At 31.8% G+C, this 25,246-nt stretch overlaps 1 protein-coding gene across 1 annotated transcript; it reads right to left on the reverse strand.

Annotated features, from left to right (window-relative positions):
* Positions 1-4,448: 4,448 nt before the first annotated feature.
* LOC134705892 (DBH-like monooxygenase protein 1) lies at positions 4,449-25,246 on the reverse strand. The gene is made up of 8 exons (XM_063564607.1): positions 25,241-25,246; positions 23,750-23,882; positions 19,352-19,450; positions 11,222-11,401; positions 10,177-10,343; positions 9,558-9,801; positions 7,332-7,428; positions 4,449-4,977 (listed from the first exon to the last, which is right to left on the reverse strand). Exons 1-8 carry the CDS (start codon positions 25,244-25,246, stop codon positions 4,449-4,451), a joined length of 1,455 nt encoding a protein of 484 aa, XP_063420677.1.

Here is a 25,246-nt window from a genome sequence, read left to right on the forward strand (position 1 = left end):
TTATAATTTAGTACGCCAGACGCGCGTTTCGTCTACATAAGACTCATCAGTGACGCTCAAATCGAAATATTTATAAAGCCAAACAAGTACAAAGTTGAAGAGCATTGAGGATCCAAAATTCCAAAAAGTTGTGCCAAAACGAGGCCTATTACAAAAACAAATATACCAGCTAACATAAACCTATGGCCAGCCGTTTAGCTATTTTTTCGAATTTCAAATTATCTCATACATTGTAATATATAATTTCATTTTTAAAAGCTATCTTATATATTTAATAAAGTTTTAAAACTTTATCAGATATCTCATAAAGTATATGAAATATCTTATAAATATTTTTCATATAAGATATCTTATATAGTATAGTTTATTGGATATCATATTTAGAAAATTATATAAGATATCTTATAAATTATATGAAATATCTTATAAATATACTTTATATAAGATATCTTATATAGTTTATAAGATATATCATATAGTTTATAAGATATCTTATATAATTTTTAAGATATCTGATAAAGAAAATTATTTGAGATATCTTATAAACTAAATAAGATATATCTAAAACATTATATAAGACATCTAATGAACTATTATATACCATATCTTATAAAGTTTATGATATATCTTGAGGTTAGATTATATAGCAAAACGGCTGCCATATTAACCACTGAAAAAAAATCATCCATTGGGGATTTTTTTCAACAGATCATCTGTATAAACTAATCTTGATTTCAAATGGATTTCAGATTGAACTGGCCAATTGTCGAATTCAGAAAAGCAATTACAAAAGTTTATTACTTAATTGATTAGATATTTAAAGCAATTGAACCAGTGAACTTTAAAATTATTTGGATCATTTTTAGATCTTTTGAAACAGTTCCATAATGATGACATTGTATTTAAGGGAAAAAGGGGGGGGGCTCATTTCATGTATGGACTTTCATCAACATTATTTTCAACTTTGCTTTTACGAGATCGGCGCCCATTTAAATTTATTCATCAATGTTATACAAAATTTGAAATTTGCTCTTTGTCGAGGTCTTCTTTGACACCCATTTTGTCAAAAAGCATGTTTTTGATCAACCTGCTGAGCGATCTACTTATACGAGATCAAATACGCTATAATATTTTAACCAATTGAATCCGGCTACTAAAATTGTTTACCTCATGTTGACATAATTAAATCCTTGTTAATAAAATGCGATCGCATTCTTATGATATCCAGATTTTACTGCAAACTATAAAAAATTATACAAATGTAGTTGCCGTAATCAGTGACGGAAACTTTTCCGGAAATACCAATTTTTATTTTATTATCCTGAATTGGGAATTTATATTCACAAATAATTTTTTGGGGCCGCTGACTGATAAACTACATAGTGGAATCATCCCTGCATAAACTTATAAAAACAACTGCAGCATTACTATTATATGTAGACCTTCATTGCATAAAACAATGGAAATAACATTGTATATTGATATAAACGATCAAACTTGTAATAAATAAATAAATAAGATGAGATAAGGCTAGCATCATAAAACTCCATATTACAAACAATATTTAAGACAGAGAGTTACAAAGAAGCAAACATTGATAATGTCCTGTATCAAGTCAGGAATATGGCAGTTGTTATCTAATAGTTCGTTTCTATATATGTTGCATTGTCGTTTGTTTTTGTTACACTTGAGTGCTTCTGTTGTATCATTGTTTTACTCTTATAGTTGATGTGTTTTTCGTGGTTTTTGTGTGTAACGATGACTTGTTTTCTCTCAAATCGATTTTTGACTTTTGAACAGCGGTATTCTAATGTTGCCTTTATCATCTCCCATCATATAAAAATAAGAAGAAGTAGAAAGAAGGCGAAATTACAAACAGATCCAAAAAACAATTAAATAAACACAAAAGACTTAGCAACACGAACTCTACCAAATAATGTGGTTGATCTCAAGCTAACCGAAGGCTAAGCAAATAGTGGCCTCATTTTGCTCATAGTAAGCACTATATATATATCTTTAATAGGACTCATTCGGTAATTTAACAATCCCAGAAAAGACGACAGGATTGTGTTAACAACAATTGAAAATATCCGTTTTATCGGTGAAACATATAATATGATATATTCCATATCATTCAACCAGCTGGTGATTGCGTCCATACAATTTGATCTATTGAAAGTCTTGGTTCCAAGGCTTCTTTTTTACGATTAATCCTCTACAAAGGAAATCATGATCAGAATCGCATGTTCACTCATTTGGAATCAACTGGGAGATACATGATCCATATGCAGGCGTTTTTGGAGTGTTGCTATTAGTAATTCATTAGTTATTTAACAGCTTTAATAACGTACACAATATCATATGAGACCAAGATTGTTCCACGCAGAACCAATATACATGATACAGTGTTCCTTATGTGAACTTCTTTGTGTTGATGGAACGCGACACATATAGCGCAAAAGGATAAACCAACACCGGGATGATAACCAAAATGCCCTGTTCTTGATTATCCCGCCATCTTGGATTGTAGAATAGCAGAAAACCATATAATTCATTAAAAGACGTGTTTATCTGAAAAAAGAAAATTAAATGTTTCCATAATAAATGGGATTGCCTATCCTTTTAATTATATTTTATAGTAAAGCATGATTTACACTACATTTTGAAACGTAACTTTAAAACTGTCGATTTTAATACAGACCCCTCATCTACCTGAATCTAAAATTGTTGTTCAAGATAAAAAAATCTTGCAAATGAACATAAAAAATTGTCAATAAATATTCAAATATCAAATAAGTAAACATTCAGCATTTCTTTTATCTACCTGGCCAAAAGTATTCCTTCACCTGAATTTGTCTTGCTTTATATTTCGTATAAAAAAAACATATTTTTCAAAAAAATATTTTGAAATCATTTATGGTTGGATTGTTATCAACAAGGCCTGAAAATACGGAGAATTGTCTAAATTATGTTTTTTCATGTGTTAATAGTTTGGTCTTCAGGTGTTTTTTGTTTTCTCTTGATGTGAAGACTTACAATAAATTTGTATAATTTAATTTGGTTGAATAAATAGCGAATTTCTGAACAGAAAATAATATTTGTGTTTATCTTGTGAAAAAATAAAAATGATCCCCAAAAAAAGAATAACCAAATAAACAAAACACCTGTGACAATTCTGCTTCTAATGGTACCAAGTTGCTTAAAATCAAACCAAAAATGACCCCAAAATATTTTTTAGTTTCATATACAATATATAGCGGAAAATCTCAAGTGACGAATACGTATGGCCACACTCTGTATATATAATATAAGCGGTCCGCCCCCGTATCGACAATAGTTTATACCGAGTTCATTCATTTCGACAGGAAAGTTAAGACCCAGTGTATATATAAATATTAACGTATGAAAATTAACAAAGTGTAAGGCAGGTAGGCTTTCATTTAAATTTAAAAAAAAAAGAAAGTTGATATTCATTAATGTATTCCTACTAGAATATCATTAATTTTGTTATAATATTCCTTTTGTCTGGTATAATGTCATGTTTTGAAACATAAATGGAACACAGCCAAAATTTATCATAATAAAAGAGTATAGACACAACCCAGTGTATATGTGCAAAAAGTTATTCACAAAAATACTGAACTGCGAGGAAAATTCAATCGGAAAGTCCCTAATCACATGGCAAAACCAATTGTCAAAACACATCAAAAACTAATGGACAACAACTGTCATATTCCTGACTTGGTACAGGCATTTTCAATTATAGAAAATGGTGGATTGAACCTGGTTTTATAGCGCTAAAACTCTCACTTGTGTTTACATGAACACTTTGGTTTTTGTTGATCACGTTCAGAATGTTCAAGAAATCTAGGCAATCATTTGAGTTTGAGTTATCCACCTTTGTTCATAGTTATTGTAGTTGAATAACATTTTTAAACCAAATGATTTGATACACCTTTCACTATTTACTGGTATTTTTTATCTTACAATTTACACGTTTTCTTGAATATTATAATTGCGTAATAACACATCATTTAAGGCAAATATTAGGCCTGAAATTCAAAGCTATCAAGCCAGTAACCAGACGGTTTTAGCTACATTTCATGCAATATGTACCCTAACTTCTAAAGTTTTACTTATCTTAACGGGCTAAATGTTTTGTATGTTACTGTATCTTCCTATTTTTTTATGTTATGCAGCTGACAATAATCAATTATTACTGAAACAAATTTGTGATGCAAATAATAAAGATAACATATACCTACGACCTATTGACTTTGTTCGTTTTTTTTTTAAACTCATTTGTATGTGCCGTTCTGTTAATATAGTTGTTAACTTAAATATACCATCGTATTGGATGATTACGGAGTTCTATCTCGATATCTTTGCACGTATTTTATGGCTAATTGATAAAACAACTTGTAAATTTGATTTTATGAGAATACTAGCTAGGGAATATACATCAAAGCTAAAGTTAAAAATAGACAGAAACTATATGCCTTTACATTGTCACTTTTGTTTTCTCGAAAACAGTCTTTTATTAAACTAATGGATGGATATTTTCTCTGTAACTTAAAGATCATAAAATCTCCTAGATCACCGCGTAAGCATTCATGTTCTCGTAGATTTCGGACTTTTTCAGTACAGTTCGAAGAACACGTAGTATCACAGTGCATAGCTAGTTCAATCATCATGAATCCAATATATTCATTACCACCAGACAGGAAGTCCTTCCACCTACATCCATCAATTATTCCGCCAAATTGTGGCATATATCTTTTACATTTTTCAACTGTTTTCCATGTTGTACAGTATGGCAGTGCTATATTTTGTGCAGGATAATATGTGATAAATCCGTAGCACATTTCATCGGAAGTTCCTTCGCCAAAGAAAATAGTTTCGTTTGACGATAGAGAGGAATATGTGCATGTAGTTCTAATTTCATCCCCAGGACGAATCCTTATAGGAGGATCAAATCTACAATGAAAGTATTATATTTTAAATGTGATTTAAGTGTGTGTTAAAAGTATGTGATTTAAGTGTGTGTTAAAAGTATGTGATTTAAGTGTGTGTTAAAATTATGTGATTTAAGTGTGTGTTAAAAGTATGTGATTTAAGTGTGTGTTAAAAGTATGTGATTTAAGTGTGTGTTAAAAGTATGTGATTTAAGTGTGTGTTAAAAAGTATGTGATTTAAGTGTGTGTTAAAAGTATGTGATTTAAGTGTGTGTTAAAAGTATATTTCAAATTTAAACTTCACAAAAAATCTCTTTTAAACACACGCAAACAGACAAACATAGATGTCTTTTAGTTATTTATTAAAAAAAAAAAAGATGTGGTGTGATTGCCAATGAGACAACTATCCACATCAGACCAAATGACAGAGAAATTGACGACTATATGTCATTGTAAAATCTTCAACAATGAGCAAAGCCCATACCGCATATGCAGATATAAAAGGCCCCGAAATGACTATATAAACAATTCAAACGAGAAGTTGTCTTGGATGCTGTATTGTTGACCACATACATCAACTTTATATGTATCCTTTTTTATATTTTAGGTTATTAAATATCCCTTATACTTAAATCTTGGCATCTATGATGAGTTTATTTACCACTTAACATGTTTGTATATCAAGACAACAGAACGTATAGGTCAATCTTCTCATCAAACTTCTATTTTTGTCGGCAATACTGTTTATGATTATAACATTATTTAAGACGCACGCACACTTCCAGTAAACAAATATGAATTATGTATTACAGTATAAGGATGGAAAAGATAAGGTCAATTTCGGAACAAAAATTAAGACTCTTCAATGGTGTGCTTTATTTGGACCTGTGTTTTCAGGAGTCACTGATGAATATTATGTACATGTAGGAAACACGTGCGTCTAGTAAATACAATTTTTAATCTTGAAACCTATCAGGAGTTTATCTACGTAATTAGATATTTTAAATATGTTGAACACATCTATTCCATCGAACATAGACAAAGGATTTAACAGATACAGTTATAAGTAAAAGATGTGGTATGTATAAATAGCAATGTGACAACTCTCGATCCAAGTCCCAATTTGTAAATCACTTAAATATTAAAGCACGCCTTTCAACATGGTTCCTTGGTTTACAACGAACAGCAAACCATCAACGGCATAAAAAATGAGTCTTGAAGTCCGTCTCATCTCTTGACTTATATTTAGAAATTGACAATAAGGGTCGGTTAAAAAAAACAAACGACAAAAATATATCTTTCCAAATTGTGATTTTTCTATTTCTTTGTAACAATATTCTAGCAGTTCCTGAATACGTAGTTCATATCTTCAATGCGATACAATATTCCAGGGCTTTCATTTGCTTTGATGATTTGTTTGAGAAAGGGTTGCTGCGAACAAAGGAACTGTAAATCCAAGATTTTAATAGGTTAGCGTTGTATCTGCTCATCCGTTCGGAGCATATACGATTAGCTTACTTGAGTTTGTGTTGCTCAGTCTCTAGTGTGTGTTGTGTAAAATTGGATGCCTGCTGGTCTGTTACTTTTTAGCCATGGCTTTATCGGTTTATATTTCGAATTATGAGTTGGAATGTCCGTTTGATTTCTATTGCCTCTCTTTTAAAATTTGAACGATTCGCACTTATGTAGGCACTAGTAAACTATGTCACTCTCTAATAATCAAGAAATAGCTGGTTTTATATTCATGATGCCCTGTTTTTGATTAAAGATAATAGTACACCGGTTAAAACTAAAATTTACTACAAAAGAGATTTGACGGACGCCATCACGAGTTGTTTGACCGTTGTGGAATATCAGTTATACAAATGATATCAGATATGTTCCTTATGTCGTAACTATCAAACCCGTTCTCTTTTCGTGAATGTGACCTACCGAATTAGACTTTTTACAGGCTTTGAAATAACATGAGCAACACAACAGATGCCACATGTGAAGCAGCACCTGAAATCACCCCTAGTGTTTGGTGGGGTTTATGATTTTGTTGTGCCCGTATTTATGACATTTGTTCACGCATCTTTTTCAATACAATGGAATTTGATGCGCCTGTCATACAAGTGAGAGGTTTAACGCGATACCTTTAGGTCCAATTCGCCATGTTATACACATGAAATGCCAGTACCAAGTCAGGAATATGACAGTGCCCCATTCATTTGATGTTTTTATCATCTGATTTTGCCATTTGATTGAGATTTTCCGTTTCGAACTTTCCTCGGAGTTCCGTATTTTTGAGATTTATACTTTATACATAATCGTGACAGATGAAACAAACAAGTCATTCTACCAGCTTTTGAGTTATAAAATAATTAATGCACTCACTGATAAAATACTGGTTTGTCATATGTATATTCCTCCTCATGAGTAATGTCTCTTATTTTCTTGTTTCCTCTGTATATCTCTATATTTTGTTGTATACCTACAAAACGCATATACACTGATATTATAATGCAATTCATAGGTTTATTGGCATGTCCATAATAAGTTAACAATATCAACGAAAAAAAACCATATATATCGGCTGTTGTCTGCTCTATGTTCGGGTTGTTGTCGCTTTGACACATTACCCATTTTATTTATACAATTATCTAAATCCAGTAAGCCTAAGTTAGTGTAATTTTTTAATGTAAAAAGAAATGTATGATCCCAATTCATTTACTTTTGGTGGTGTTGATGGTTCGAGAATAAAAATCAACTTTTAAGCAGAAAAATCATGATCAGCAATACTTTAGTACTTCCAAATTTCCGATTCCTATTTAATTTACATTACAAAGATATAAGAAGACGTGGTTTGTTTCATTCTAATATGTAATGTTGATTGGCTAACAGCATTCACTAGTCATTCAGAAATTAACCTTCATTTCAAAATTAAATGTAACATTCACGATGACACGAGCTTCCGTAATAAAGTGTACAAGTAAATACTTGATAAAAATCGTGTTTCATGATCCTAGCAAAACAATGTAGTGTTGACTGCTTCTTTAATACTTTTATGGGGTTGAAATAGCATTGACCGTACGCTAATATTTAGAATGAAGCACTGGTATTGCTTTGTTTTAGGTTGGTCAACGTAGATATAAGTATACTGTCTTAGGGAAGTTAACCTACTTTGTATAAAAATCACTGTGATTCACACAAAACAATATCTGAAACTGATATTATCAATATGCTTGATTTCTTGATTGACAGCATATTAATTACGTTTGGAGGCCGTGTTTTACCACAAACTATCAACATTCTCATGGGAACCAATTGTGCCCCTCTTTTTGTGGACTTATTCCGTTATTCTTATGAGGCTGAATTCAAACAAAGACGTTAACAATATCATTTAACTTAATTTACGTTCCACTATAAAGAAAATGCCTGTACCAAGTCAGGAATATGACAGTTGTTATCCATTCGTTTGATGTGTTTGAACTTTGATTTTGCCATTTGATTTGGGACTTTCCTTTTTGAATTTTCCTCGGAGTTCAGTATTTTTGTGTTTTTACTTTTTATCTCACTAAATAATTCATAACTTGGTGATTATGTTGAACGTATTCTAGCAGGGCCTCTATACGGTGTATATATCTCCCCATTGATACGATATTCCCGTGCTTGTATTTCCTATCATAATTTTATTGATAGAGAGTTACTTCTTACAAGGGAGCATGTAAACCAGAGTTCCAAATGGTGAAGTTTGAATCATGTCTTCGTAAATTTTACGAACGCCATTACGAGTTGGTTGACCGTTATGAAATATCCGTTTCACAGATGATATTGGATATACTCCTTGTGTAGTATCTACACTCCCTTAACCTTTTCACGAATATGTCATACCGAATTAGACTATTAACCGGATTTGTATTAACATGAGCAACAGGACAAGTGGTACATGTGGAGCAGGATCTGCTTACCCTTCTGGAGCACCTGAGATCATCCCACGTTATTTTGGTGGGGTTCGTTTTGTTTAGTCCTTAGTTTTCTATGTTGTGCCTTGTATACTATTATTTGTATGCGTCTTTTTCTTTTTTAGCCATGGTGTTCAGTTTATTTTCGAACTATGCACTTATATGTTTCTCTGGTATCTTTCTTCCCTCTTTTGACATACCGCCTGATTCATCCACTGTCTGCTCAGATACTGGTGATGATTTACAAAGTCTGAGTAGTTGCTGTATGGTCTTGAATACTGAATAAGTTGGGAAATGTATATCCCACATGCAGGTGAAGTTGGTAAATTGCTACTAAGATGGATATTCAAAATTGCAAGACTACAATTGTCTCGTTTGTCATAGATTCTGGTACTGAGATGACCCTATATGTCAATTTCGGGGTATCAGTCTTAAAATAAGGCGTGGAAAGATGTGTATGTTGTTTCTTTAATTTCTAGTTCTGATCAGTTCTAGAGGTTACATTTGTATATGAATTGAACCAATTCAAAAAAGTTTGGATTGTAAATGGAAAGAACACCATAAATATATATGAAATTAAATGACTTGGCTTATTTGATCTCTGAATACAACTAGCTGAACAAACAAACCTGTGTTCTACTTCACGGTGGTATTTTACCTTTATAATGCATATGGTTAACTGCTCTTGTAATAAAAACACCTTTCGGAAACATCACTTCTGTACAGGCACTGGAACAGCTCGAACGGAAGCTTATGTTAGGAACTCGCGGTGGAATGTTTAGGTACTCTTGTCCCACAGCAAACATGCCAGCTTCGTATTGTCGAAGATTTGGAGTATAAAAAAGCTCTAATCCAGAGGAATCTGTCATGTTTGGAATTCTATTTCGATTATTCCAATGAATCTGAAAAATTAACTCGCAAAACTGTATTAATATTTTACACAGATACCTGAAAATATTTCAATTCGAAAGCCACGGATTTGGAATACGCGAAGAGCTGTATCTTCAAAAATCATTAGATATACATAGCTTAATCCGCGAAAAGTAATTTACAGTACAAGTAATATCATTTTATCATATGCTTAAGTAGTATTATTAGTATTAGTGAGCGATTGCTGAAGTTCATGTAAAAAGTAAAAAGTAAAAAAGTTTATTTTTATATTTGATATGCTATTTCACCAAGCAAGTCCGAATAATCAAAGTAAGCATGTTAAAGATTGTGTTCAAAATGTCGTTACATCACTTAAAAATCTTTGAGAGCAGCTATTCTTTTTATACCTGTAAAGCTGCAGTTTGGAATCCAGATGATCCAATTTTAAATCCAGTAGAATTGTGGAAACAATCGCCATCACTTCCAACTGTCCAGGTCCCAATAATATTGACACATTGTCTGTGCGCTAACATTCCACATTCATATGGTTCTTCCGATGGTATTATTTGTCCTTCTACGAAATATTGAAAGTTACAGTAATTAAAACAAACAGGCGAGAAGGGTAGAGCAAACTAGTTATGACGTTAATGCATTGATCCATCAAGGTACATAACTCCTGACAGCAATCAGTGCAAATTCTCAAAATCAGACATGAAGTCCAAAATCAAACTATTTCAAAACGATTTGGTCAAAAGCTGATTAAATTATCACAATGAAAATTAAGACATAATGTCGTTTTCCATCAATAAAGGACAATATACTGAACAGCAGAAAAAGTAAAAATCGTTACTACCGAATTCTCATTTTTTTATAAGAAGGGAAACGATATAAGTATCATGTTCTACACAAGACACATAACTCTAGAACGGCAATATAGAAATCGTCAGTATCTATTTGAACTAAGTTAATTTGATAATTAAGTTTACCAAAGAACCATGCTGATTTTAATGTTTTACAAATGTTAATCAATTTTATGATTTGATTTCAGCTAAGTAACCCATGCCTTATAGATCTACTAGTTACATGTTTTTAAGTATCATTGGTGTGTCCTCTGCAAAATCAAAATGGGGACAGTTAATACCTCAATAGAAAACATTTAAGTCATGAAATCACGTGCCTGTGCCAGGTCAGAGGTTTTGTAAGTGATGGCCTTTATTTCAACTAAAGATTTATGTATTTTTCGACTTTGATGACCGATCTTTGACTTGTTTTTTTAGTCATAGTTTGATTTTTACAGATTCAGGACAGTTAAGAGTTTAAAATGTTGTTAGAAATCTTTACGAGACTTCTGGTTTATTTTGTTATTTTTTGGTATCTCATTGAAATTACTTTTTTTTCATATCAATCATACATGTTTCTCCTATGTTCTGGATTATTTTAACAGGTACTTACCTTGTTCGTTACAGCCAAACAGAAGTATATGGTGTGTGATATCTTTATTATCAATGATCGGTTTTGTTCCCACAAGATGGAATGTGTCATTTCTAGGTAGTCTAAATAACATACAATAGTATGATGTCTGTTTTGATGGTATACTGGTTGCTGGAATCCGAAGAGATGTTCGGAGAATGCCTTCAACAATAAATTAAATAAGAGGGTTATTTATATTTAGTTAAGGTGTATGATCCCTTCTGTAGCAATGTAAATTATAAACATGTTAAACTGCAAAGATAATGAATAATGAAGTGCTAGCAATTATTTCCTTCAAACAAGTTTATAAACTTATTGGTTAAAACAAATATAAATATGGACAATACTTGTTGCTATTTTATGGGTTACCTGAGGTAACCCTATCATAACAAAATACTTAGTAGATACTTTGCTAGTATATGCATTTATGCTGTATTAAACAACTTTCTTCTTTTGTTATGTAGGAATTCATTGAAATTATGTTGTTTATGTGATGTATATGTAAAGGTGATCTGAATTAACTTGAGTTAAATAGGTTGTATTTGCTGTTATTGATTGGGTAACCGCAGGTTACCCTGTTATGAAAGAATTTTAAGTACAAATTTTGATAGTGTATACATTTATATTTTTATTACACAATTTCTTAATTTTGAATGTAGGACTTCATAGATTTGTATTTTTTATATGATGTATATATAAATTTACCTCAGTTGACTTGAGTTTAATGGTTGTATTTGTTGTTATAAATGGGGTTACCTCAGGTAACCCTGTCATGAATGAATACTTCAGATCATTAATTGAACTTTTATAAAAAAAAGTTTATAATTTTACCAGCCATCCCAACCCTACACGTACATACGAAATGAATGATCGGTGAATACAAATAATAAAAACATTTGGGAAGTTTGTTGACATCTTTGGTATTTGGTCACATTAAAATTTGGTATTAAGATCTATCTAAATAAGAACTATATTTTCGTGCGTATTTAATCAATGACGCATTACCACGATTACCTCAGGGCACCGATTACCTCAGGGCACCGATTACCTCAGGGCACCGATTACCTCAGGGCATACAGCAGCGGACCTAACTGCCATCTGCAATTGTGGCAGATACACATTCTAGGGTGCGCTCGCCTTTAGTGCCTTAGCACGAGTTTTTTTTTTTGGAAACTAAAGGTTGTTTATAGGAGTTTTTTTAAACAATAAACACCTGTAAATCATAGAAAAACTAGTGAATTACCTATGTTTAAAATGTTTTAACAAAAATATCTGTATTAAATTCTTTGATTTTCTATAAAAATTTTGGTTGTATTTGCCACACAATCCCTTTTTTATCTTAAATGCAATGAAACAATGAAATTAATAACAATTCTTTGCACGAAGTTTCCCGTTGGACTAGTACAAAATGGCCCATCTCTATGATAAATTATCTTCATTGTTTTGATATTATTGAAGTTTGAAAATTTCGTAATCCACATTGTTACAGAATGTGTCATAGACCTTTAAACATGTATAAGAGGTATTTTAATCCGTAATTAAGGGAGATCCGTTTGCGCCAAAAATGCGTCCTTTTGCGCCACAACTTTTTTTCTCTAATGCTACGTTTGCGCCACCTGTTTTAAAATTACATGGTATCATTTGCGCCAAAATTTAATATACGATTGCACCAATTTAAAAACAAATTACTTCCATCCTCCTTTATCCGGGTTTGGGACTGGCAGTTTCACTGGCTGAGTTAAGTCATTTAATGATTAACTTTGAAAAATAAAACTATGTACAGGCTGTCTTATGCACTTCAAGTCATTTTTATATGTTCCTCTTCATGATGGAATAGCTGCGAACATATGATCTTAGCTGGTCTTTCGGATATATTTTCTATAGCTTTTCTTTTGCATGTTTGTAGTATTTGACGTCGTTACTTTATGGGTCTGCCTCATGTATATGTGCAAGATTTCCACTCAGAACAGCTAGGCATTGCTCGTCGGTATAAGCTGTAGCATTGCAGTTTTTTGTAGTACATCGCCATCTTATTTCTCCACTTTTCTTAATAAAAAGTCTGACGAAATTTATGGCCATCTAACACAACAACTGGCTTCCCTAGATTCGATTCTAATTTCTTTATAGTTACATCCATGTTATCAACGCAAAAACTTTACTTAAACTGATTCTTTTATATTCGTCAGTGAACACTTTTTATAATAAGGTTTATATGCATACCTTTAGTTTTATGGTAATCCTATTATTTATACTCACCTTTCACCAACAAGAGTAAAAATTATTTAACGAATACAAATTTATAAAACAAAAATGATACTAAATATATATTAATCTTTAATATGTACGATCAATATGTGTTCAGGTAAATTGGCGCAAATGAGTTCCGGAAACTAATTAACCCATCAACGTTCACGTACTAAGTCTGCCAGCTTCTCCATTAATCCCTTTCAAAGTTAATAGAAATTATCCGCGATAACTCATTGCATAGCTTCAGATTTACATTTAAGTTAGGAACTGTAGTGCATGTGTGGACCAGAAATTCATAAAGAGTTCCACTACAACCGCAAAGTTCCCGAACAATGTAGATGTTTGTTATCTAATATGCTAATCCGTTTTGTCCCATTGACATTTGAATGGAGGATAGAGCAAAACCAAAGTAGGAAGGTATGAAACCTTTAATAGATTTGTCCATTGCTTTTTTGGTCCATTGTTTTTATCGGTTTTTCTTTTCGTTTGACACATGTTTTTTGTCCCTTGCTTTCGGTCCGTTTTGCTTTTTGACCTATTATTTTGCTTTAAGTCCAACACTTTTTCTTTTGTCCGCGTCTTTCGGTCCGTTTGCTGTTTGTTCGACACTCTTGCTTTTTTCCGACACTCTTGCTTGAGCCCGTTGTTTTTCTCCACCAAATATGCTGTTTGTCCGACAATTTTGTTTTTCACCGTTGTTTTTTGTCCGATTTGCTGTTGTTCTTGTAAGTAACAATTGATCCTCAAACTTAATGACATATTTGAAAAAAATGAGGTCTCGGGCTGGACGCTGACATTTCAGTAACAGCTAGACAGACTAGTAGTCCTTTGCTAATTTATGCTAATTATTGTCATTTGTTTAATTTCTTCTCATACTATTCTAAAATCGGAATACTGAATTTTACTGCATTTTAGAGTTATCATAAAACATGTTGAATCCCGTAGCCTTGTTTGCGTCTCTCTCAAGTCAGTAACATCTGGCCTTTGTTAATGTGCGTTTACACGGTACGATTTTCCATCCGATTTCCATCCGACTTTTTACCTGTGATGTCGTTTCGTCAAAAATCGCACCGTGTAAACACTAAAATCGGATGTCGTTTTGTTGATCAAAAAGTCGTTTCCAAATCGGTTGGTACCCTATTTTCATCCGACAAATCGGTTCAAAATCGCATCGTGTGAACGGAGAAACGACAAATCTGTACGATTTCCTGCTATTCTGATACTATAAAAGCAACACACGAAAGAAAAATTACTCAAAGAAAAATAAATTTAGAAAAACATCTGATTGCTCTTTTCTTCTTGCTGTTCATATTGCTGTTTGCGTTAATGAAATCTTGAACGGAATGACGTCATTGCAGATATTCAACGTTATGACGTCATGTGTAGTGCAAAGACAATAAGTGACTGACCATAAATTACATAACTCAGGCCAATACTCATTTAAATGGTTATCTTTCTTGAAATAAATTTTAGATAATACAGGATTTTCTTTTGTCTGGAATGCGCAGGGTGATATCAAAAGTTCGGATATTAAAAAAGAAATAAAACAGAGATTGGTTGACCAATTCGGACAGGGTCTATCTGCTGATATGACAAGTTCATGATCTAGAGGTGTGTTTTATGCTTCATACAAAACAATGTTTTGTTTAGAGTCATATTTACTCAATCTTAAAGTGGCAGATAGATACATCTATAGTAAATTTAGATGTTCAAATATCAAAATCCCTATCGAAGTTGGTCGGTGGAAAAATACACCAAGAGAAAATCGTATATGCTGCCACTGCGATTCAAATACCCTTGGTGACGAATATCATATTTTTTTTGTATGTTCCAACAAACAAAGTATGTCTTTAAGAGAAAGGTACATACCTACATATTGCATAAAAAATCCTTTCCAATTGAAATTTATTGGTCTATTATCACACTGTAACGTGCCATTGATAACAAAAGTGTGTATGTTTCTAAGACATATTGAAAAAATATTTTCATAATTCATAGCATGTTACAATAATTTCTAACCACGTTGCAATTAAGAATTTTGCAAACATATCAACTAAATATATTTCAGTTTTATTGTACAGCCCGTAACAGAGAAGTGATCGAATTCGCGTTTCTTTACCGTCAGAATAAGTTACGTTATCAACAAACTTATTTCAGAAGTGACATCATTTAATTTTCTTCATCGGGATTCAACACTGTCATAGTTTTTCTTTCGTCTGATACAAAATACCCCATATCTTTTCTTTTTCATACCTATCTGTGTATTATGTCCCCGGGATTATATGTCAATCATACATTGTTCCAATACCAACATGCTTGTACTTTGTCACAGAAACAAATGAAATAAATTTCCTACGAATCGAAGTAAAAAATACAAATGTACCCTTTAACATTTGAAATTTTGAAGACAAAATTGCTCTATATTTGAAGTTATTGACGAATATTTGAAATTTAAACCTCTATAAGATGTGATGTACGGCATTTCATTTTGTCATTGGTAATGATCCATATCTGACAGAGACGAAATATTCATAATTCTCAGAAAGTTTTCGTAAATATTGTTAGATACCTCTAATCGTTCCAACAATCAAGACATCAGAGACAAACAGGTGAAAAATATGAAAATGAAAAGATATTACTTAAGTGTTAGCATGTTCAGGGAGACGGCACTCACTTTACCAAAAAATAATTGATGTTTTAAGGAACTGTATAGGTCTCCACAGGTTTTCAACAAGGGTAGAATTCAAAACCTTGAATATGAAAGCCTCGAAATCTATGATACTTTTTCTGTGCGGTAGTTATAGCTACAAAATTCAATCATGTACACGACATATATTACATGTATATTCATACATGTATATTTATATATTGGGAATTTATTTCTGTTTCCAAACAGAATTATAAGGTTATGTATAAGTTCCTTCGTTCACTGCACAATTGCAAATTGTCTTCCTAAAGACCAGCAAAAATAAATGGCACAAGTTCACGTAGTCATAAAAAAGTCGTATAATTTACGTTATCGAACAAAAAATCAGAAATACGGAATATAATATGTGAATGGTTAGGAAATCCGTTTCCCCTACATGTTTCAAAAGTCAAAGAAAAATGTTTTCCCTGATACAAACGTTTTAAGAACCAGCTTTGTGTTACCTTTAGACAAATTCGACTGTATATAAGGAAGTTAATATGTTTACTCTGATTTGAAATTATCTTTTAGAACCTTTTTTTAGTAATTCGGAGAACCTATGTTGTTTATGGGTAAAGGGTGAAATGTTGCATGATCCCTCAAAATGACAGCAAGCGCAGTTTCTGGACGATTTTCATTTGTACACTGCTAAAAACTGTCTGGTCCTGGCCATGGTATATTTTGAAGAATTTTTTTTTTATTGATTTTTACTAAAAAAAAAATATTCTCTGTGTGTGCCTTTGCAAGAAATGGTTTTGCTCGTTATTTTGTCATGATATTAAAAAAAATTCTCAACAAAATTTTCCCGTTGAAACTGTACTAGAAAAAAGTTTGACATGTGAAACGGCCGAAGACATATTCTAACAGAAGTACAAATACCAGCCCTTCCTTTTGTGTATACATAGGAGAAAACATTTCAAAGTTATTGATTGAATTCAAATCCATCACACATACGGTACACATTGTAGTCCGAAAAAATAAAGGTCTTCATTCCTATCAAACACCTTTTTAATTGTTTACCAGTATTATATTTCTTTTAGTTTTGGGTAAAATTGTAAAGGAAATAATACTATCAAGATGTCCTTCCATAAATCTTTTTATTCTGTTCTGACTTTGAAGAAATTACTACTTTTCGCCCAATAGAAAAAGTGCATGGACATATATATTTTGTTTCATATTATAAGAATTATTTTCAATATTATCGGTATTAAACTTGATTATCGACACATGAAAGTTTGTCAGCATTGTCAATCTTTTTAACGTTTAGGTACTAATAGTTCGATCACTTCTCTAGATCTGTTACGGGCTGTATGATATCAATTATTAATTTATTGTGTGTCTTGCTTGTAAATGTATAAGTATATATGTAATTGTTAATGTATAATTGTTATCCTATTCTAGCACCATACGTGTGCCTAAGTTGTAATAAATTGTCTTGTCTTGTCCCAAAAAAAGATACAGGTCTTTAGGTATAACTAAGAAGTGTGTACAGTTTAAGCAATAATCATAAATCGTTTTTGAGATACGGCGGAACATATCAAAACCCCCCTTCCCCGTTTTTTTTTTACAAAATACTCAATAACTCAAAATAAAATTTTGAATCATTACCTAACAGCAATAATCATAAATCTTTTCTGAGATACGGCGTGACATGTGAAAAAACACAACCCTGTTTTAGTTACAAAGAAGTATCGGTTTCATGAAATTTGAATGAGTCGTTGTCATGACATTGTTTACGCCGGACATTTGTATACATTTTGACGGGCGTATAAAAAAACTGATCAGAAAAGAATGCGCCACGTAATTACATCCGATATGGAAAGTAAACATATATAGCATTGGTTCGAATCCCGGCGAGGGAAGAACAAAAAATTTGAGAAAGCAAATTTACAGATATAACCCAACAATGTTAGATCTGTAAATTTGCTTTCGCATTTTTTTTCCTTCCCTATATATACGTATACTTACAAGATAAAATATTCAAGTTGTATGTTTATTGTTTGGGATTTGGGGTTATATATATTTTTTCTTGGTATAAGTCTAACAGGAATGTGTCCTCAGTACACGAATGCCCCACTCGTACTATCATTTTCCATGTTCAGTGGACCGTGAAATTGGGGTAAAAACTCTAATTTGGCATTAAATTAAAATGATCATATCATAGGGAACATGTGTACTAAGTTTGAAGTCGATTGGACTTCAACTTCATCAAAAACTACCTTGACCAAAAACTTTAACCTGAAGCGGGACAGACGGACGAACGGACGGTACGACGAACGGACGAACGGACGCACAGACCAGAAAACATAATGCCCTCTACTATCGTAGGTGGGCATAAAAATACAGAACGGTTCTTCGTAACTGTTTCAAGCTTCCATAAATATTGCCAAAAACATGCAATTGATGGTCTTCCACGAATCAAAACGTCATAATGTCGGAAGAATAGCATTTTATATGCCTTTAGAAATTAATAAATAAACGAAGAAAAATGTTTTATCCAGAATAACTTATTCCGTTTTATTTTTATGATACTCGACATGATATTTGTTCAATTATCAAGCAAAACGCACTTGTTCGAACTGTTCAAAATCGGATGGAAAAACGTATCGTGTAAACAGAACGCTAAACGATTTACCTGAGCGTCGGTATAAAATTGGATGGAAAATCGGATGGAAAATCGTACCGTGTAAACGCACTTTTAAGGTTAATGTTTATGTAATCTTGGTTCATTGTTATGTTTCTTAGTTAAGGTGACGTTTCATTTTTGTTAAAAAGGCAACTGAAGCACAACCCCTGGGGCGGAAGTTTCTTGCTGTGTCGATGGCATTGAACTGTTTTCTGTTATTTGATCGGGTTATCGTCTCTTTGCACATTTCCCGTTTACTTTTACAAATTGATAGAAGAAACCAGGAAAAATCTTGAACGTTAGACGCTCGTTCCTTCTACAAAATACTCATCAGTGACCCTAGAATTAAAAAGATTAAATTGCCAAATAAAGTACGAAGTTGAACATTGAGAACGCAAAATTCCAAAAGGTTTTGTCAAATAGAGCAAAATTATTCTGTTAGATTCGATTGAGATCAAAACTTTACGACCATCTCAATGATTTTTTTCTTCCTTATTCTATCTTTTAATTTTTGCGTCTTTTTTTATAATTATGGTATTTGCGTAGTTAGTACCTTTCTCATTTAATGATTCACATTTGTCTTTGTTGCCATTACACTGTAGCCATTTGTTCTGTTGTTGACACGTAGCTGATGTCAATGGTTCACATATGCCTGTAATAGTATAATCATAGAGATAATGTTTAAATCAAAAGTACTTTTTATATTTCTTACATATATTTTATGAGACCTTCATATTAAAGAATGTTTCTGATTTATATAGGTAACGTTCATATGACGGTGACTATTGGGAGTTTTATGCTTTTTTTATAATCTCACAAATTCATCTACTGGAGATGGCACTAAATTGATTTTCCACCCATATGACGACTCCAACAATCCTTCAACATATGATTGTTTGATGTTGACAGTATTTGATAGTAGATGCAAGTTGACACAAGTACTTGTTGCTTTTGATGATGTTTTCATATTGCATACATCATATTGACACGTCGATAAAATTTCTAATTATTTTATGTTTTCCAAATTTTCTTAAATTCTATACATTATTTGAAAAGAAATAAGATTACAAAGATACCTAATTCCAAGGGGAATTCAAAACGTGCAATTATAACAAAAGCTCAAACACATTTAACGAATGTGAAACAATTGTCATATTCGTGATTTGGTACAGACATTTCATGGTATAGAAAACCTGCTTGTATGGCTGTCTAAACCTCTCACTTCTATGTCAGTCACATAGAAGTCCTTCATAATATTGACAACAATGAGTGAACAAAATAATCAGGCATAATAGATATGTAAGTCAAAAATTGGGTTACAGCAGTCAACATTGTAATATATATAATCGTTGGTTTTCTTGTTTGAATAGTTGTACACTCGACATTTTGGGGACCCTTTATAGCTTGCTGTCCAGTGTGAACCAAGGCTTCGTCCTAACGGTCGTACTTTGACCAATTGTGGTTTTCTTTTATAAGTAATGATTTGGTTGGAGAGTTATCTCATTTGGCACTCATACCACGTCTTCAAAACTCGAACTTATCGTTAACATGTTTTGATACAAAACACATCTTTAACTGATTAAGATATTACATGTAAAATTGATAAAAACAATGATTTTCAAACAATTCTATATTTCAAAGATTTCCGACAAAATCGCTAAGCTAACAACAAAACTAGGATTCGAAATCTAAAACCTCAAAGCATACTTTAATAAGTCTATTACTTTTATTTAATATCATTTTAATACATGGAAGTACGGACAGACTAGCTTAGGGACAACATACAAACATATCGAAGACTCATGCAATTTTTCTGTTGCAGAATTAATTTAAAATAACAAACAATTGTCAATTGTAAATTAGGAGATAACTGTATTGTATTTTAAGCTCCGACGGCATCAATTGGTGATTTGATGGTCGCAAATTAAGTTTACTGGCGACGCGTTAGCGGAGACAGTAAACAGGTATTTGCGACCATCAAATCCCCAATTGATGCCGTCGGAGCTTAAAATACAATATTGTTATCTCCATTCTAATGAAATTGACAGAAAACAACGTTAAAACATGTATTTAAAATCTGTCATATGCCGTCTGCGCTTGCGCGTAGGTCCCATAGCATCAATTGTCAATTGATGCCATGTAAGAAAGTGACGTTATCCAATCAAAATGAACGTTACAAACGTTGTTGCATTAGAATGAGATGTTGACTCGAGAATCATATAATATATATATATGTTTTTTTCCCTAAAATTGTATAAAAATTGAAAAAAAATATTTAACAAACAATAACAAAGTTTATTTGTTGACAACATTTCTTATAAAACAGACATATAAATGTAGTCAACTCGTACTTGAAAGCTTTTTCATTAAAAAAAAAAGTCAATATATTTTCAAAGCTTTATGCAAAAGTTATCTTGAGTAAAAATATTTGAATTTCTTTGATATATATCACTGACGTATTCTGAGAATAGACTGTGATTTCATTATACCTACATATATACAACAGAGGTTTTGATATTGATGTAATTTTGTTTATTTCATTCAAATTATTCAATCAATATTTTTTGTAGTTTGACTTATATGTTGATATGCCATTTAAGAATCCACGTGAAACTCTCATAAACTATTCAGTTATGTTTTATAATGGCTAGCAGCATCTTAAAATGATAGAAATTAAATTCAACCCTGAAAACTGGCATTTCTTATCATTCAATATTGGAGTTGAACACAACCTTGAATTGATTAGGGTTCGAACTTGCAACCTCAGGGCTGTCAGTCTCGAGATCCGCTGATGTCGAAACTTTTAGACAACTTGTCCCATGTAACTGAGAAATACATCTAAATGCGTGTTATGTCCAGGTATCGACTTTAGTAACCTTGGTGTGATTACAATTAGTTTAGTTTAAACATATTTATTTATAGTGGATTGGGAAACAAGTTTTGCAACTTATATAAATCCCTCTCCACTTTGCGATTACAATGACAAATTGTCTAACGATGGTGTGAATATAATGATAAGTTTTCTAACCTTGGTGTGATTATAATAATAAGTTTTCTAACCTTGGTGTGATTATAATGATAAGTTTTCTAACCTTGGTGTGATTACAATGATAAGTTTTCTAACCTTGGTGTGATTACAATGATAAGTTGTCTAACGATGGTGTGATTATAATGATTAGTTTTCTAACCTTGGTGTGATTGTAATAATAAGTTTTCTAACCTTGGTGTGATTATAATGATAAGTTTTCTAACCTTGGTGTGATTACAATGATGAGTTTTCTAACCTTGGTGTGATTATAATGATAAGTTTTTTAACCTTTGTGTGATTACAATGATAAGTTGTCTAACGATGGTTTGATTATAATAATAAGTTTTCTAACCTTGGTGTGATTATAATAATAAGTTTTCTAACCTTGGTGTGATTATAATGATAAGTTTTCTAACCTTGGTGTGATTACAATGATAAGTTTTCTAACCTTGGTGGGATTACAATGATAAGTTTTCTAATCTTGGTGTGATTATAATGATAAGTTTTCTAACCTTGATGTGATTACAATGTTAAGTTTTCTAACCTTGGTGTGATTACAATGATAAGTTTTCTAACCTTGGTGTGATTACAATGATAAGTTTTCTAACCTTGGTGTGATTACAATGATAAGTTTTCTAACCTTTGTGTGATTACAATAATATGTTTTCTAACCTTGGTGTGATTACAATGATAAGTTTTCTAACCTTGGTGTGATTATAATGATAAGTTTTCTAACCTTGGTGTGATTACAATGATAAGTTTTCTAACCTTGGTGTGATTATAATGATAAGTTTTCTAACCTTGGTGTGATTACAATGATGAGTTTTCTAACCTTGGTGTGATTATAATGATAAGTTTTTTAACCTTTGTGTGATTACAATGATAAGTTGTCTAACGATGGTGTGATTATAATAATAAGTTTTCTAACCTTGGTGTGATTATAATAATAAGTTTTCTAACCTTGGTGTGATTATAATGATAAGTTTTCTAACCTTGGTGTGATTACAATGATAAGTTTTCTAACCTTGGTGGGATTACAATGATAAGTTTTCTAATCTTGGTGTGATTATAATGATAAGTTTTCTAACCTTGATGTGATTACAATGTTAAGTTTTCTAACCTTGGTGTGATTACAATGATAAGTTTCTAACCTTGGTGTGATTACAATGATAAGTTTTCTAACCTTGGTGTGATTACAATGATAAGTTTTCTAACCTTTGTGTGATTACAATAATATGTTTTCTAACCTTGGTGTGATTACAATGATAAGTTTTCTAACCTTGGTGTGATTATAATGATAAGTTTTCTAACCTTGGTGTGATTACAATGATAAGTTTTCTAACCTTGGTGTGATTATAATGATAAGTTTTCAAACCTTGGTGTGATTATAATGATAAGTTTTCTAACCTTGGTGTGATTATAATGATAAGTTTTCTAACCTTGATGTGATTACAATGATAAGTTTTCTAACCTTGGTGTGATTACAATGATGAGTTTTCTAACCTTGGTGTGATTATAATGATAAGTTTTTTAACCTTTGTGTGATTACAATGATAAGTTGTCTAACGATGGTGTGATTATAATAATAAGTTTTCTAACCTTGGTGTGATTACAATGATAAGTTTTCTAACCTTGGTGTGATTACATGTAATGATAAGTTTTCTAACCTTGGTGTGATTACAATGATAAGTTTTCTAACCTTTGTGTGATTACAATAATATGTTTTCTAACCTTGGTGTGATTACAATGATAAGTTTTCTAACCTTGGTGTGATTTTAATGATAAGTTTTCTAACCTTGGTGTGATTACAATGATAAGTTTTCTAACCTTGGTGTGATTATAATGATAAGTTTTCAAACCTTGGTGTGATTATAATGATAAGTTTTCTAACCTTGGTTTGATTATAATGATAAGTTTTCTAACCTGGATGTGAAATATTTTCTGTTCTCTTTGGTTGTTGTCCAGGGGTCCAGATACAGTCCGGATCACCAAGCTCTACTCCGTTACTTAATCCATCGTTGTCAGAGTCCATATTACAGAAATCAGGGGTCCATTTCTACAAAAAAATTGTAATATTTTAAGAATCAAAGATTTAAATTCGAATAAGGCAAGTAAGTTGGTTTACGGCGATGAGACGGCAACTTAACAACAACAAAAACCAACAAAATCAATCATTTATTGTAGTCCTCTGTCGGTACATGTGTAAAATGTAATCGAACAAATATCCTACAGTTAAATAGGAGTTGAGATAACTTAAAAAAGTTCGCTGCCCAGTATCAAAATAAATAACTTTCCATAAAACTAGTATATATTGATAGGGGATTAATTGAGGAATAAAATAATATTCTCTTTTGAGTTTTCATAGCTCTATCATTGACTACTTAGAGTTATCAAAAATTACTAGAAAATTAATAAAATTTTATAAAACTTTTACAAATGACTTATAATTATACATGTGAAAGATTAATAAAAAAAAAGGGGGTTCATGGGCAAAAATTGTTAAGGCATTCAAATTGATAAAACCAGAATATTTCGAAAATCTTACTAAAATTCCAAAACATGACAAGCAATTAAAGACCTTTTTTTATCCAGGCACGTATTTTAATTATAATTAATTGTCTTTTTAAATTATTACAGTAGTGTCAAACAACAGATACATGTGCTTTATTATATACACATTTACTATGATAAAGTAGACTGATTTAATTCAGCTAAACTTACATAAGGTGTTCATTGTTCGTGTTCAATATGGTCAATTTGTTTTGATGTGTCAATAAGGAAGAGAACATTTTGATATTAATCCAAATAAGTATGCAGTGATGTCTGGGAAGTTTCTTTTTTTTTTCTTCTCTCAAACGTTTGCTAAATGCAATCATGTGACATTGAAGGACGGCGTCGAACAAAAACCAATAAAAAAAGGCAGTACAAGATCTACAAATTATTTGGATTACTAGTCTGATATTGAGCATTTCATAAAAATTGATATGAAAACCCTTGTGTAATCTGATAAATGTCTACGGGTCAATTAAAATAAGCTTTTGATTAAAAAGAATCAAACAATCAACACTTTTGTTGTATCCATATCAGATATTACTGTTTAATTAATTATAATAACTCGACCACTGGCATTTTTGTGGTCAAACTATTTGAATATAGAAGTTGGTTCCTGAATCTCAGTTTCTCCGTAGTAGGAATATGTAACACCCCACAAGATGTTTAAATACGCAGCAAAGTTTGATCGGATTTGGAACTTTAAATCCAATGTTTTGTGAAAGGAAAGTGCCATGCTCGTCTGCTTTACCTTTCAAAATCACTGTAGGGAACCTATAGTAATTTGTTATAAAGGGAAAATAAGGTTATGGGTGGATTTTATTTCTACTGAATTGATACATAAACCGTTGGATAAGTTCTTACTTCCAT

Source organism: Mytilus trossulus, chromosome 2, assembly GCF_036588685.1.
Source record: "Mytilus trossulus isolate FHL-02 chromosome 2, PNRI_Mtr1.1.1.hap1, whole genome shotgun sequence".
Classification (NCBI taxonomy): Eukaryota; Metazoa; Mollusca; class Bivalvia; order Mytilida; family Mytilidae; genus Mytilus; species Mytilus trossulus.